Source organism: Balaenoptera borealis, assembly GCF_965194805.1.
Source record: "Balaenoptera borealis genome assembly, chromosome: 18".
NCBI lineage: Eukaryota > Metazoa > Chordata > Mammalia > Artiodactyla > Balaenopteridae > Balaenoptera > Balaenoptera borealis.
This window is the reverse complement of record NC_138877.1, coordinates 23,926,560-23,942,991: the sequence shown is the minus strand read 5'-3', so window position 1 is coordinate 23,942,991 and position 16,432 is coordinate 23,926,560. Positions and strand designations below refer to the sequence as shown.

The 16,432-nt window shown below is 39.6% G+C and overlaps 1 protein-coding gene across 16 annotated transcripts in view; it reads right to left on the bottom strand.

Annotated features, from left to right (window-relative positions):
* Positions 1–16,416, bottom strand: part of CCDC122 (coiled-coil domain containing 122) — a 34,853-nt gene extending 18,437 nt beyond the window's left edge. The window contains exons 1-4 of one of the 16 annotated variants that reach the window (XM_082365694.1): positions 16,117–16,248; positions 12,372–12,457; positions 6,771–6,923; positions 6,140–6,255 (exon numbers count right to left, since the gene is read on the bottom strand). In XM_082365694.1, the coding sequence (XP_082221820.1) occupies positions 6,140–6,255; positions 6,771–6,816 (162 nt within the window). In that variant the 5' untranslated portion in view covers positions 6,817–6,923; positions 12,372–12,457; positions 16,117–16,248. Of the gene's footprint in view, positions 1–6,139; positions 6,256–6,770; positions 6,924–12,371; positions 12,458–15,825; positions 15,964–16,112 lie in introns of those variants that run through there. The other 15 variants (XM_082365691.1, XM_082365692.1, XM_082365693.1 and 12 more) reach the window with 15 other exon arrangements.
* Positions 16,417–16,432: the final 16 nt, after the last annotated feature.

Sequence of the window (16,432 nt, the reverse complement as noted above, 5' to 3'; positions counted from 1 at the left end):
CAATCAATGGAATTACTTTATATCTTTATTGCTTGCCTGCCTTAACTAGAAAGTAAACTCCATGGGTGCAGTAAACTTGTCTAACTTCTTTACCACCATCTTCCCTGTAGTTAAAATAGTACCTGGCACAAAGTTGGTGCTCTATAAATATTTAATAAATGAGTGAATGAGTGATGTACATGGAATGGTCAGGAAAGGGACACATGACCTGTCCATTAGATCAGGCTGTTGACCCTATTGATCAATATGGGGAGATGACATTCACACTAATTTGGTCATCATCTCTTCTCTTTCTTGGACTGACATAACTAATAGACTGTTGACTTTTCTCCCTGGCTTTATTCAATTCCTCCTCCAATCCATTTCTACTCTTCCACTAGAATTATATGTCTTCTTGTTGTTGTTGCTGTCTCCCCCTCCTCCTGCTTCTCCTCCTCTTCCTCCTCCCCCCTCTCCTTCCTTCTTCCTTCTTTTCTTCCTCTTTCTCATCTCCCTCCCCCTCTTCTCTTTCCTTTCTTTGTTAATGGATTTATTGAAATATAATTGATATAAATAAACTGCACATATTTAAACTTTACAGTTTGACAAGTTTTGACTTACTTTTATGATCATGAGACTGTCACAATTAAGACAGTGAACCTATCCATTACCCACATGTCCAAAAATCAGACATGTCCCAAAAAGTTTCCTCCTGATCCCTTGTGATCTCTCCTTCCCTCCTCAGCCCTCTGTTTCCAGGCAAACATTCATCTGCTCTGTCACCAAAAATTAGTTTGCATTTTCAAGAATTTTATATGAAAAGAATCATACAATATATATAATTTTAGTCTCACTCCTTTCATTCAGCCTAATTAGAGACTCATCCATGTTGTTAGCTATATCAGTAGCTCTTTCTTTTTATTGCTGAGCAATATTTCTTGTATGAATATACCACACTTTGTTTACTCATTCATCTGGTAGACATTTGTGTTGTTCCTGGTTTTCCAGTGGGCATACACTTTTATTTCTCTTGGGTAAATGAATAGCTAGAAACTGAATGTATGGGTTATATGGTAGATATATTTTAAACTTTTAAGAAACTGTAAACTATTTTCTCAAATGGTACATCACTTACATTCCAAAATAATTGGGTCTGAGAATTCCAGTTCTTCCATATCTGCACCAGCACTTAGTATGGTCAGTCTTTTTAAATTTACCCATTCTAGTGGGTATAGAATGAGATCTCATTATGATTTCAATTTGCATTTCCTTAATAATTGATGATACTGAGTATCTTTTCATGTGCTTGTCTTTTGCAATATCTTTTTGCATGAAATGACCATTGAAATCTTTTGCCCATTTTTAAACTGGGTTGTTTGCCTTCTTGAATTGTAAGAGTTCTTTATATAGTATAAATAAACTCAAGTACATTGTCAGGTATGTTTTCAAGTATTTTCTCCCAGTCTATGACAACCCAAATGCCCACAGAGCCCCAGCAGGTATACCTCACATTCATTTTCATAACAGTGCCTTTTGAACAGAAATAAAAAGGCTTTTTTGTTTTTTTAAAGCTTGTGATACTAGTTATTTATTTATTTATTTATTTATTTATTTATTTATTTATGACTGTGTTGGGTCATCGTTTCTGTGCGAGGGCTTTCTCTAGTCGCGGCGAGTGGGGGCCACTCTTCATCGCGGTGCACGGGCCTCTCACTGTTGCGGCCTCTCTTGTTGCGGAGCACAGGCTCCAGACACGCAGGCTCAGTAGTTGTGGCACACGGGCCCAGTTGCTCCGCGGCATGTGGGATCTTCCCAGACCAGGGCTCGAACCCGTGTCCCCTGAATTGGCAGGCAGATTCTCAACCACTGCGCCACCAGGGAAGCCCCTAAAAACTTGTTTTAATGAAGTCCAATTTTTAAAATTTTGTGTACTATTTAAGAAACCTTTGCCAAACCCAGAATCACTAAGTTTTTCTCCTATATTTTCTTCTAGATACTTTGTAGTTTCAATTCTTGTATTTAGGCCTATGATCCATTTTGAGTTAATTTTCATATACAGTATGAGCTGAAAATTGAAGTTCACTTTTTTTGCATGTAGCTGTCCTCCACAACTTGTTGAAAGATTATCCTTTCTCTAATGAAGTGCCTTGGCACCCGTCTTAATGAGCTTGGGCTTCTATAAAAAATAACAAACAAAAAAAAAATGGAAAAACACCATAGACTGGGTGGCATAAACAACAGACTTGATTTCTAACAACTCTGGAGGCTAGGAAGTCCAAGATCGAGGTGCAGCAGATTTGGTTACTGGTGAGAGGGCTATTCCTGGCTTGCAGACAAACGCCTTTTTGCTGTGTCCTCATATGGCAGAGAGAGAGGGAGAAAAAAGCTCTGGGGTCTCTTTCTCTTCCTATAATCCCATCATAGGGCCCCCACCCTCACAACCTCATCTAAACCTATTTACCTCCTAAAAGCCGCACCTCCAAATATCATCACATTGGAAGGAACACAAACATTCTGTCCATGAGAGCACCTCTGAAATCAATTGTTATGTGTGGGGCTATTGCTGGATACTACTCTGTTCTGTTCCATGGATCTATATGTCTATCTCTATGCCATGTTACACTGTCCTGATTACTGTACTCTATAATAAATCTCAAAGTCAGGTAATATTATGGGAGTTCCCTGGTGGCCTAGTGGTTAGGATTCTGGGCTCTCACTGCTGAGGGCCCGGGTTCAATCCCTGGTCGGGGAACTGAGATCCTGCAAGCTGTGTGGCGCGGCCAAAAAGAAATAAAAAACAAAGTAATAGTAGAACTTCCAACATTGTTCTTCACAGTTGTTTTGGCTACCATAGGTTCTTTGCATTTCCATAGGACTTTTAGAATCAGCCTGTCAATTTCTCTAAAAAATGCCTGCTGGGATTTTGATTGGAGCTGCTTTTAAACAATAGATAAAAGAGAAAGAACTCACATGTTAACAATACTGAATCTTATGATTCATGAAAATGGTATATCTCTCTATTTTGGTCCTTAATTTCTCTCAGCAGTGTTTCACAGTTTTCAGTATACAGGTCTTACATATTGTCTTAGTCTGCTGGTGCTCCCATAACAAAATACCATAGACTTAGTGGCTAAAACAACAGAAATTTATTTCTCACAGTTCTGTAGGCTGGAAAGGGTGTCAGCATAGTCAGGTTCTGGTGAGAACTCTTCCTGGCTTGCAGAGGGCCACCTTCTCACTGTGTCCTCACATGGCAGAAAGCAAGCTCTCTGGCATCTCTTTTTATAAGGGCACTAATCCTACCACCAGGACCCCATTCTCATGACCTCATCTAAGCCTAATTACCTCCCAAAGACCTCATCTCCAAATACAATCACATTGGTGATTAAGGCTTCAACATATGAATTTTGAGGAGATACAAACATTCAGTCTATAACACAAAACTTTCATCAAATTTACCCCTAAGTATTTCATAGTTTTGATGTTACTGTAAATGATAATGCTTTAAAAATTTTAATTTCTGATAGTTTCTTTCAATATATATAAATACAACTGATTTTTATAATTAATCTTATCTTGCAACCTTTCTAAACTCCCTTATTAGCCCTAATAGCTTTTTAATAATAGATTCCTTAGGATTTTCCAAAAATAATCATGCTATCTGTGAATAAAAACAGTTTTACTCCCTCCTTTCCAATCTGGATGCCTTTTATTTCTTTTTCTTGCAAGGAGTGGCTTGAATTATCAGTACTATAGAATGAATAGAAGTGATGAGAAGACACATGCTTGCCTTATCCCTGATCTTAGGAGAGAAATATTCAGTCTCTCCCTATTAGGTATGCTGTTGGCTGTAGGATTTATGTAGATGCCCTTTTTTAGTTGGCTGGAGTTCTCTTCTATTCCTAATTTGCTGGAAGTTTTTATCTCAAATTGATGTTGGATTATAACAAGTATCTTTCATGCATCTAGAATTCTCTTTCTAAAACATAAACTTAATCATTCACTCTTTTGCTTGAAGTCCATCAAAACCCTCCCATCACCTCTAGAATAAAGTTCAAGTTTTTTATCATGCTATACATCTCTTGTTGCTTCTCAAAATACATTCTATGTTATTCCACTACCAAACTACTTATAGTTCTATGAATGTACCAATTTTATTTCAGGACTCTGTGAATTTTTTCAGGTTCTTTTTGTCTGGAATATCATCCTCCTCACCCCCTAACCCCCTCAAACCTATCCCAGACACCTAATCATTCAAGTGAACTCCAGATATTTTTAAAAACTCAACCGATCACTCCTCTTTCAGTGTTAAATCTGTGCTTACGCTTCTACTGTTGACACCACTTCCCTGCATGTAATTATTTGTTTACTTATTTGTCTCCCTCTTTAATAGATGGTGAGTAGTGTAAGAGTGAGGACAATATTCAGCAAAATGCTTAATAGAAATTAGGCCCTCAATATAAGTGAAATAACATCTGTAAAACTCTTTGAAGATTGAAAATTTTTATAGAAAATTTCTTTATAGAAATCTAAGACATTATTATCTTTGTATTATATCCTATTGTCAACATGTATCCTTTTCTGAAAGTGACTAATACAATGCAAATACTTATAAGAAATCTATATTACCACAAAGGTATAATTATTATCATCATATCTCTGTTGATGCATTAATACCTAAAGCCATTATCAAAATTTGGTCCCATACTGCCTACCAGGGCCCCAGCAAGGATATCTTACATAATGTTTACAAGTATTATTTCATTTAATTGTCATGAAAACCTTACAGGCAGGTCTTATTATTATCTCCATTTTACAAATGAGAAAACAGAAGCATGGAGAGATTAAACCATGGAACCGGAAGTAGCAAATCTCTTCTTTCAAACTAGGCAGTTCAGCTCTAGAGCAGCAGTCCCCAACCTTTTTGGTACCAGGGACAGGTTTCATGGAAGACAGTTTTTCCTTGGCCTAGGGTGGGGGACTGGGGTGAGATGGTTTTGGGATGATTCAAGCGCATTACATTTATTGTGCACTTCATTTCTATTATCATTACATTGTAATATATAATGAAATAATTATACAACTCACCATAATGCAGAATCAGTGGGAGCCCTGAGCTTGTTTTCACTTGCCACTCACTGATAGGGTTTTGATATGAATCTGCAAGCAACTGGTTTATTATGGTCTCTGTGCAGTCAAACCTCTCTGCTAATGATAATCTGTACTTGCAGCCGCTCCCCAGTGCTAGCATCACTGTCTCAGCTCCACCTCAGATCATCAGGCATTAGATTCTCCTAAGGAGTGCACAACCTAGATCCCTCGCATGCGCAGTTCACAGTAGGGTTCGTGCTCCTATGGGAATCTAATGCCACCACTGAGCTGACAGGAGGCAGAGCGGTAATGTGAGCGATGGGGAGCGGCTGTAAATACAGATGAAGCTTCACTCGTTCGTCTGCTGCTCACCTCCTGCTGTGTGGCCCAGTTCCTAACAGGCCACAGATCGGTACCTGTCCGTGGCCCGGGTGCTGGGGACCCCTGCTCTAGAGCATATTCTTTTCATTTCTATGTTACATTTAATAAAAAAAAACCTTTAAAAATTAAATATACTGTTTTTATTTTTGCTCCTTTAGCTATATTAACAGAGAACAGTTATGTCTAATTATGCTGAATACAAAAACAAGTATGGCTTCCAGATGCCTGTGGTGGAATTATGAACATATTTTGAAATTTAAGGAACACAGAAATGTTCCTTATCTACCTGAAATGTTCACTGGCAACTAGTAATTCATGAGCCATAGCTTTAAGAACACAGGCTTAAAAACTTAACCTTCCTTCAATTCAGAATTTTAGGAAAAACTATCAAATAGAGTGAGTTTAAAATAATTCTATGTGACATATTTTTTATGCTTATTTATAGTCACAGTGACATTGTTGAATGTTTGCACACTGGATGTGTAAAATGGTCCATGAAACTGGAATACTCATGTAGACTTTACTTAGGGATACCAGAATAATTTAGAAGGTGTAAATATGAAAAACAGACATTTTAAGTTGCCTCCTCAGAATTATTAAGTTATGCTTAATAACTTCCCTGTTACAAATTTAATATAGCTTTGGAGAACATAAAGACTCATTTAAAAGACTGTGTGAAATAGGTTACCTGCAAATGGAACAGAACTTTTTTGTTTTTTTCTATTTCTGATGTTTGTGATTGTTGTTGCTGTGCAACTTGCTCGACAGCATCAGTTAATGAAGATGTGTCTTGTTTAGCCAGAGCTAGACAAAATAAAGTACATAATAAAAATCGAAATGCAAACATTCTAAGAAACATGTTTCTTCACTCAAAGTCATGAAAATGGTTATGTTTTCTCAAAAATAAACTAAATTTAGGGTTGGTACTCTTCCTTTTTGACTATAAACAAAACCAAAATCAAAGGCCATAAAAACAGACAATTCAAAGTCACCTACTGCAATATTATACCTGTTACTTTATGGAACAGTATAAATATTTTGATTGTCCTAAAAATTATTATCTAGACCATTTGCACATATACTACAATTATAGTGGTACCATAACCATTTCTCAATTGCAGTTGATGAATTTTCATGATAGGCCTGCATTTTCGGGTTGTTATACTTTTTCTAAACATTCTATAAGTTTCCTCCTGGTAAACTTTAACAGCTTCCCTCTATTCTAATTTGCTACTAATTTTAACACAATTATCCTATCATACTACTTTTTTGTTACCGCTCATCTTTTAGTTATATATTTCTGAAGATAGCTTCATTACCTTCTTCAGGAGCTCCTTGACTCTTCCTTTCTTTGTTGCCTGACATTCTTGTGTCTCTTTTCCCCTTTTTAGTTCACCTTCTTTACTCCTACAAAATAATCAGTGTAGATAATCTTTCACTTTTCTTTTTTTTTCCGTCATGTATTAGTGATCCTGAAAGTAAATTAATTGTCACATATCTCACAAGGATGACAATGACACTCATCATCAGTTCCAAGAATTAAAATACAATGATTGAGTGAGTGAGTGATGACATTCGTCATCAGTTCCAAGAATTAAAATACAGTGATTGAGTGAGTGAGTGATGACATTCGTCATCAGTTCCAAGAATTAAAATACAATGATTGAGTGTTGTATTAAAATACAACAACAATGGTTGTCCTGCTTTTCAGCTCTTATGACCCTGAGAAGTTTCTTAATTTCTTTGCTCATCAGTGTCCTCATCTGTAAAACCTCATAGGGCTGTTGTAATAATTAATGTATGTAACATGCTTAGCACAGTAACTGACATAGAGTGAGTAACTAATTATTCTGGATTAGTAGCTAGTACCTCTAGAACTATTATGAAATGGATTCTAAAACTATAACCAGAATCTGTGAAAAACAGTGCCAAGATGAATTAGCAACTTCTGTCTTGGGTATCGGATGCAGGGAATATGGCACTCCTGTGTAAGGCCAGGGTAAGCCTTACGCAAGTTTAAAATCACCATTCAATCTCTTCTATATGTAGGAGAAACTGATGAGATGAAGGGGTAGATTTTTTTCTCCCCTGAAAGATGGAGAGAAAGAGTTCTTTCCTGTACCAGAGCAACAAATGAATGCTGAGTTGGCAGAGTTAAAGGCATTACCAGTCTTTGGAAAAAGAGTATCTGATTTTGCCTGTCCATTCCTATACAAAAGGAATCATACAATTTTGTATGATTAATAAAAGGAATGTAGTGTTCCTGCTTAACATTTGAACATATGCATTTTTCTTTTTAGATGACATCCTTTTAAAAACATCTTCTCCCTAAAACCACCTCGTTTCTCTGAAGTTCATGCCATCATGAGCTTCAGATGAGTAAAGTAAGAAAAAGTAAAAAGTAAAGTAAGCTTTACTCTTCCTTATTGTTATCAGTTGACTTCTAAATCTCTACCGTTCACTCCTAGATTATAGTATATGACTTACTGTGTCTCTATTACTACTTTTTAAAATATTTCTTTGGAATTTCAACATCCACACAGGTGGTACTTGTAATACCCTGACTTCTCAGTTCTTTGATGTTTTTCCTTATCCATCCTCCCCAGCCACCCACAGAGTATCACTACACCTCATCCATAATCTCAGATTCAAACACTTATTTTTCAGCTTATCCCTCCTAGTATTTTGACTGTAAGAGCTGTTCAACCACATTGACTCTTCTACCTTTTCATGGTCCCTTAGCCTTTCATGTACTCACGTCACTTACCCAGCTTAGATTCCTTTGCATTCAACCTCACTTTTCTTGTACTGCTCTCTCCCTGTCCTACCTTCCCTGGAAAACTTCCAACCAGTTGCTTTGCTTACATACTAGTAGCTGAATACACCTCAAGAAAAGCACACACCTGTGCTGTGGTCTCACTTTAAATTCAAGACACTTTATGTCAAGTGGGCCCTTGATGCTAGGCCCCTAGGATTCATCAAGTTTCATGGATGATTATTTCACTCCTTCTTCTCTGTCTTCAAACCTCCCACATCTCTTTCCCCCTCCTCTTTCAGTTGATAACCCATCTTCCTATTTAACTGAGATAGTAGGAAAATATCAGAGAGGGTGGTAAATCACCCCATCTACCAGTCTTCCTGGACCTATACCTATATACTAGTCTATTCTTTTCTTGCAGTGAATAACGTGTACTTGCTCTGACCTAAGGCCAATCCTCTACTTCTGTACCCCTTCCTCTCCTACTCAAGGACATTGTTCCTTCAAACGTCCCATCAAGAGAATTTCCTCCTTTATTTGGTCAAACATATTATCCTGGACAGTCTATCGTATAATCATCAACAACAATAACCACTTTTGCTTGACACTTTAATCTCTTTCAGCTATTGATCCTTTTCTTTGCTCTCTTTTATAGCCAAGATCCTTGCTGTCTACTTCCTCTCCACCTATTCTTCTTGAACCCACCAGAATTAATCATTTACAACTCTAAAGTTCTTATCAAGGTATCTATGACATCCACATTGCCACTTCAATGGCAAGTTTGGTCCTCATCTTCCTTAACGTATCCATATCATTTGACACATTTGATCATGCCCTCCTCTTTGAAACAATATACTTCTTGGTTTCCTTTGCTGGCTCCTCCTCACCTTTCTCATTTACATTAGAGTGCCCTAGCACTCAGTCCTCTTCTTTTCTCTAAACTTACTCTGCAGGTAATGCCATCCAGTTCTATAGCTTTAAACTCCCCTTATAGGCTCACAACTCCCAAATTCATATCCCTAACCTGACATCCCTCTTGAGCTCCAGACTCATACACAATTTCCTACCTGATATTTCCACTTGAATTTCTTATAGGCATTTCAGCTTACTATGTTCCAAGCCGAACTCTTTATGTCTCTGTCCACTCCATCACTACCCCTAAACCTGCTCCTTCATGGTCTTCTCCATGCCAGTAAATTATAAGTTCATTTTTCTTATTCACACTCAAAACTCTAGAACATTAGCAGGGAGGTATCTAGAAGGGTATAGAGCCCAAGGCAATTTAATCAGCCTTGCCCAAGATAATCATAAATGAGAGCTCATTGTTGATGTTTCATAGACCCTTTGGGAAATCATTTGAGATATTCCCCAAGTATGTGGCCCAAGACTGCTGCCCCAATTGTTTTACCTAATAGACAAATCAGAATCTTGACTCTTTTCTTTCTCTTATATGCTGCATGCAATTCTTTTGGCAAAACTCACTGGTTCCACCTTTAAATTATATTGGAATCCAACCACTCCTTCCTTACCTCTTCCAAATACTATCTTAGCTAAGAAGCCTTCCCTGATAATCCCTCTAAAACATGACCTTCATCCCCCATTTCCTTACCCTGCCTCATTTTTCTTAACAGCATTTATCACTTTTATCATTTTTCTTTTTTATTTCCTTTTACTAATGTAAGCTCCATGAGGGAAGAGAACTAGAACAGTGCCTGGAACATAACAGGTGTCTAACTATAGTCTATCTCCACTTCAATTGACCCTGTTCTACTGACAGAATAATGCTTCTGAAACACTGTTCTGATCACATCAAATAGCAACCAATCTTTCAACTCCACCTTAGATGCATCTTCTTTAAGAAGTTCTTCTTGATCTTTCTGGGTAGATATGATCTCTCGCTCTCTCTTTTTAGTACAATTGTTTGTATATCTCTATTATACCAAGATAGATAACAGTCTAGGTCTCAGGGTAAGATAGGGCTAATCTTGAATCTAGGTTGTGCCACTTACTAGTTTATTAGGTACATTCTTTCCAACCTGAGCCTCAGATTCCTTGTCAATAATAGTACCTTCCTCATTAGATTTTTGTGAGGATGAAGTGAAATAATGAATATAAAGCATTTAGCAAATTCCTGCCACTCAACAATTTCTATTCCTACTGTTTACATTATTTTATACTATATTTCCCTATTAGACTATAAGCTCCAGGAAGTCTTACTCATTTTTGTATTCTTTAAAGTATTTGATGAAGAAACCAAAAAAAAAAAAAATTAAGAAAATTAGATTTATACAATAAAAAGTAAAGTAACTGGTACTTCTTGATATCTATTTCTGAAGCAGCATAAATTGAAGAACTCTTGGGTGATATTTATTTAAACCAGCTATTCATGAAAGGATATCTGGTTTAAAATTGAGGAAGTTTTCATTTTTTCTGGATCTCTACTGTAGAATGGACAAAAAATAAAAATGAAAACAAACTACTGTCATCTACTGATAATTCATTACAATTGCATAAATCAATAAAAACAAGAGTTTAGAGACTAGACAGTATTAATTATTCTTTCACTCAAGCCACGTATGTCGGTACATATTATATACAAAGCATTGTGGGAAATATAAATATGAATTAAGTGACTGATTTAAAAAAAAACACCTTATAATACCTACAGTATTTGATAGTAAATATCCAAATATTACTTATAAAAAATCATTTAGGCAAAACACTCTCAACTAAAACAGTAGCTTTACAGAAAACAATGCAATGGAAATACTATAAACCACCATGTTCTATATTAACTATAGCCAACATTTACTAATTACCATAAGTACTTTCACATAGATTATCTGTTTTATCCTTCAGAGCAATCCTATAAGCTAGACATGATTTTTACCTGTATTTTGTAAATGAGGAAACTAAGACTTGGAGAAATAAGGAAATTCGCCAAAGGTCATACATCCAAGCAGGAAGGATGAAATTTGAAGCAATTAGGATGCAAATTAACATTTATTAGGTATTTAGTATGTACTAAAGCATTGTGATGAGCATGATTTTTGTGCACCATCTCATCTGAATTCAAGAGGCGAGTGCCTGTAATTGGCCCTTGGGAGGAGATTTTTAAAAGGCCATGGTTTGAGTCTTTGGAAACTCATCGTCTGGTACCTCCCTTCAAGTTAATGAGCAAAATAAAGCAAGGCTGTCAAACTCCCCTAGGGCTTTGAGAGCTTCCGGCTTAAAAGAATCAAGACGAGGCAACTGTCCATGTGTGCCCATGTCACGTAAGCACCATTTTTCATCCTGAATGGAAAAAGCTCCTATGTGGACCTGCCAGGCAGTTTAAGTAGTTAAGTTGATAATTACCTCCTACCCCCTTTAGAACATACATTTTATTAGAAAACAAGGAAAGAAAAATTACTTAGTTAATTTTCACATAAGTGTGAAATTGCTTTGGTTTTTGTTTTCCAAGTGGGAGGGGGAGTTTAATATCTGAAGCTGATGTTTAACTGGGGAAGCTAAAAAAAACTGACCTGGGGAAGAGAGAAAAGATTTCTTGGAATTGAGAGTTTAAAGTTATGTCTATATTTGTCATGAGCATGATGGAATCAGTTCTGGATGGTTCAATTCCAACAATAAATTAAAGAGGAATCATGGGGGAAATGTAAAAAACTGCACAAATGAGTAAGAATCAATAATACATACTTCAGGTAAAAAAGATGACAAGTCTTTTCAACCACATGTTTTCAAGAGAAGTTATATCATCAGAGTCATCCAAAAAGAATAAATTAATTGAATCATTAAAAGTGTATTGCAGGGCTTCCCTGGTGGCGCAGTGGTTGAGAATCTGCCTGCCAATGCAGGGGACACGGGTTCGAGCCCTGGTCTGGGAAGACCCCACATGCCGCGGAGCAACTAAGCCCGTGCGCCACTACTACTGAGCCTGCACTCTAGAGCCCACATGACACAACTACTGAGCCCGTGTGCCACAACTACTGAAGCCCGTGTGCCTAGAGCCCGTGCTCCGCAACAAGAGAAGTCACCACAATGAGAAGCCTGCGCACCGCAACGAAGAGTAGCCCCCGCTCACCGCAACTAGAGAAAGCTCTCGCGCAGAAACAAAGACCCAATGCAGCCAAAAATAAATTAAAAAAAAAAATGTATTGCATACCTATTATATACCAGAATCTTAGAATCTGCTGAAACTAGGGACTTTTCTCTTCCTTGGCTAGGTAATGAGATTCAAGTTTCAGGATGCTGAAAACAGAAAGAAACCAGAGGATTGGAACTGTTCCTTAACTTTCTTTCAAAGACAATTTAGAGAACATTCAGATATTACTCATTGATAGCTTTAAGCCAAAGGTGGGATTCCTCTGAATGCACAGATAGTACTGGACTACAAAAACATCTCGTTTTGGGGTGTAGACATACAAGGATTGGTCTGCAGCTGAAATCTAAGTTTTAAGGGATGCCCAGGCAACTGTTTGAAAAAGAAATTATAGGTCTTTGGTGAAATCCAGTCATAACCTCCCTGCTTGTCTCATTCAGGACAGTAAGGGGAAAAGTCTTTTATTTTTACTCTATAAACAAGTAAACATGATTTCTAAACCAAAAGGAGCTCGTAGCAGGTTGAATTGTGGTCCCCCAGACAGATGTCTGTGTCCTCACCCCCAGAAACTGTGAATATGAGCTTATTTGGAAAAAGGATGTTTGCAGGTGTAATTAAGTTAAAGACCTCGAGACGAGATCATCCTGGATTTAGGGTGGGCCCTAAATTCAGTGACAGGTGAGAGGCTGAGCATGCAAACAAACAGTGACTAGGCCATATATAAAAACAGGACTCTGACCCACAACCTGCAGCAACCAACCCAGGAAACCATCCATCATCTACAGTAACCAGCTAGCCTGCCATTCTATAAGTCAGACTCGTAGGAAGTCAGACCACTATCTCTGATAACAATTCAGGAGCCAAACATTAACCCCTGTAACAAATGGCCCCCAAATGGCCAGTGCTTGATTAATAAAGAACAGCTTCCCTAGTTTTTGTCCCTACTTCCAACTTAGGACTAACCAGAGAAAGCCAAATATGCACCCTTAACCAATCACATAGGATGTGCAACTTCTAGTGAGCCCACCTACAGCTTCCCCAGGCCAACAGCCTGCAATCAGGGCATACCTGAAGATTTCCCTTTTTTCCACTATAAGCTTTCCCACCCCTCTGCCTGCCTTTGAGTCTCTGCCAAAACACAAGTAATGTGGCTGACTCCCTTGTTCTAGCAAGCTCTGAATAAATAGCCTTTGCTTACTCTATGATTGGCCTTTTCTTTATTTCCATTCAGGTGTCTTTATGTGAGAAAGGTACAGGGAGATTTGAGACTCAAGACATACAGGAAAGTAGACCATGTGAGGATAGAGGCATAGAGCCCCAAGTCATGCACCCCAAGGCAAGGAACACCTGGAGCCAACAGAAGCTGGAAGAGGCAAGGAAAGCTTTGAAGGGAGCACGGTTCTGACACACCTTGATAATTCCCACATCACGCTGAATGCGCATGCTGAATGCTAAAGGGTTAGAAAGCTACTCTCCAGTGAGTCTGCCCACTTCCGCTCCCACCAGTGGAAGTGTACATCTGACAATGTCACTTGTGTTTGTTCCTGAACCTGTTTATGCCAGTTGTACTTGTCACTGTGCTTTCATAATTTAATTAAATATTATGTAAACCAATGAAATAGTGTGGAAATAAAGTTTGTTGTTTCTTTAAAAGCTATGTTTAATATTTTGGAAAGACCCAATTAAGGTGAGTTGTTTGCATGTGTGAGATAACTATAACTGATTATAAAGAAGAAACCTGCACTCAGCTTCACAAGTGCCTCTAGATTATTTTCCTCTTAAAGGAACCGAATCTTGGGAAAGCTTAGCTGATGGTTGAGAAGTGTAGTTTATGGAAGAGATATGATGCAGAACTCTAATCAGGAGGCCATGTGAAAAGAAAAGGCCTTGGACTTTCTCAACAGATTGGCAAACAAGCATATAGTTGTTTTAGGTTAAAAAATGTTTAAGGTATTGTGGTATACTTTTTCATAACTCTCTGGTTTAACTGACTTTCCTTTGAAACAGTTTTATTTAGATATAATTTATATACTACCATGTTCATCTTTATGAGGTACACAATTTAATGTTTAATTGACTTTTTCAATGTACTGCTTGGTTACGGATACAGATTGCATCTATGAGAGAGCTTCTCCTATACAAACAAAAAGCTAAAAGAAACAGTTAATTCTGCTTAGCGAGGGGATGGGGATTCAAGGTGATGTTTGAGCATGAAGGGTCTTGAACAAGTAACAGCTAAAAAAAAAGCATATAAAAAGAAGAGTGCTCTAAGCAGAAGGGATAGCTTATGCAAAGGATGAAATCATAAGGTGTTCCAAGGAACAGCCTTTAGTTTGAGTGGCTTGGGAATAGGGAAGTTGTTTTTTCAAATCTAATTATGCCTCTGAATCACCTGTAGAGATTAAAACGAAACAAAAAGCAAAGCAAAACAGGCCGAGACTTGACTCCCCGAGTTTCTGATTCATATGTATATCTGGAGGTGGTGGAGGCGGGAGCTCCCTGGATGTATATTTTTTAAAGTTCTGCGTGTAGTTCTGAGGTGTAGCCAGGATTGAGAGCCACTGGAGCGGGGGGAATGGGGGTGACGTAAGAGAGTGCTAGGAGATGAGGCCACAGCCCAGTACCAGACGGTGAAAGGAAACGGCATATAAATACAATATAACAGCGAACTTTCTCTTCCCTGACAGCTTCCCTATTCTGAAATATTTCTTTTTTAACTTTTTTTTACTGTTACCGCTGCATGACAGAAAATGAATTCCCCCCGTTGTCTATAAAAACAGAGAGAAATGTTTTTCACCCAGCTTTGTAACTAAAGACCTCTATTTTGCTCACAGTAATATTTCACATAAAGCAAGCTCAGGGCACAGGGGGTCAGGTGCACCACATAGCACTCAGTGCTCTTAATAAATGCCCAGCAAAAATGATGAAAGTACAATTTTTGACAGAAACCTCTGCCAGATGACTGAACAGTGGGTTCCTACTCTGGGTTGGTGACGCCATAGAATAGCAGCACCTGCCCACCTCAGGTGCTCCTCTAAACTCCCAGATGGCTGAGGTTCTTCCTCTCGGGGACAGGTTCTTCAGCACTTATCGTCGGAGCGACCGTCAGAAGAAAGGGACCCCCTCCTTCCGCCATAACCAGTTCCCCAGGAAGCATCCTTTCTCCTACTCTCTGAAGGTTGGAGATATTTCCCCTTGGCCAGAGCGTCTGCCTTCCATATACGTAGGAGCTGTTCAGTATTTTTAAATAAATGAACGTTATGCTCTTTCAGGGCAGAGAAAGGATGCTAATGTACATCTCTATCACAACTCTAAGGGTCAGCGCCTTCTAATTTTCTACTCCTGGCGCGTATTTTTCAAAGGGCACCTAGGACCTCCGTTTATCCACACACGTGCAGGAGCTGTAAAGTTTAGTCAGCAAGTTAGGCAGGATCAGCAAAAAGGCAAAGGCGGGGTTCAGCCAACTCGTTTCTGGAAACAAATAAAGCAGAACCGTTAAAAAAAAAAAAAAGTCTACCTCAGGAGGCACGTTACTTGAACTTGGATGGGACAGAGTGCCAAGTGCTAACGCAGTGAGGTTCTCAGGCCTGGGCTCTGGGGAGGAAACCGAGGGTCCCCCGCGCTGCCGGGCCGGCGACTCGTTGCGGCCCGGCTGGGAGCGCGGACGCCGGGAAAGGGCTTCATCGCCCTCGGGCAGGGGGGGGCGGTCTACGACCCGAGGCCGCTCGGCCGCGCGCCCCTTCGGGAGGTCCGCCCCGCTCCCTCGCGCCCCGCCCACCCCCGCCCAGCCACCGGCCCGCGGACCCGCCTGGCTCCGGTCACTCGGTCGGTCCGCCGCTCCGCTTCCCGTTCCTCCTCCTGGCGCCGGGCGGCGGGTGTGGGCTGGCGCCCTCCTGACCCGGAACTGCTGACGGTTCCCCACGGTCGAGCGCGTCCGACCCGAGGGTCGCTCCCCGGATCGCTCCCGCCTCCCCGCACCCAGCCCCCCGGCCCGGCCTCCGCGGCTGTCGCGGGGCTGCCGGGCGTGGGCTCCGTCCGTCCGCGGTCAGGCGGGTGAGGCGGGACGGGCGCCGCCCGCCCAGCGCCCGGGCACAGGCTCGTGGCCTCCCGGTCTCGTTCAGGCT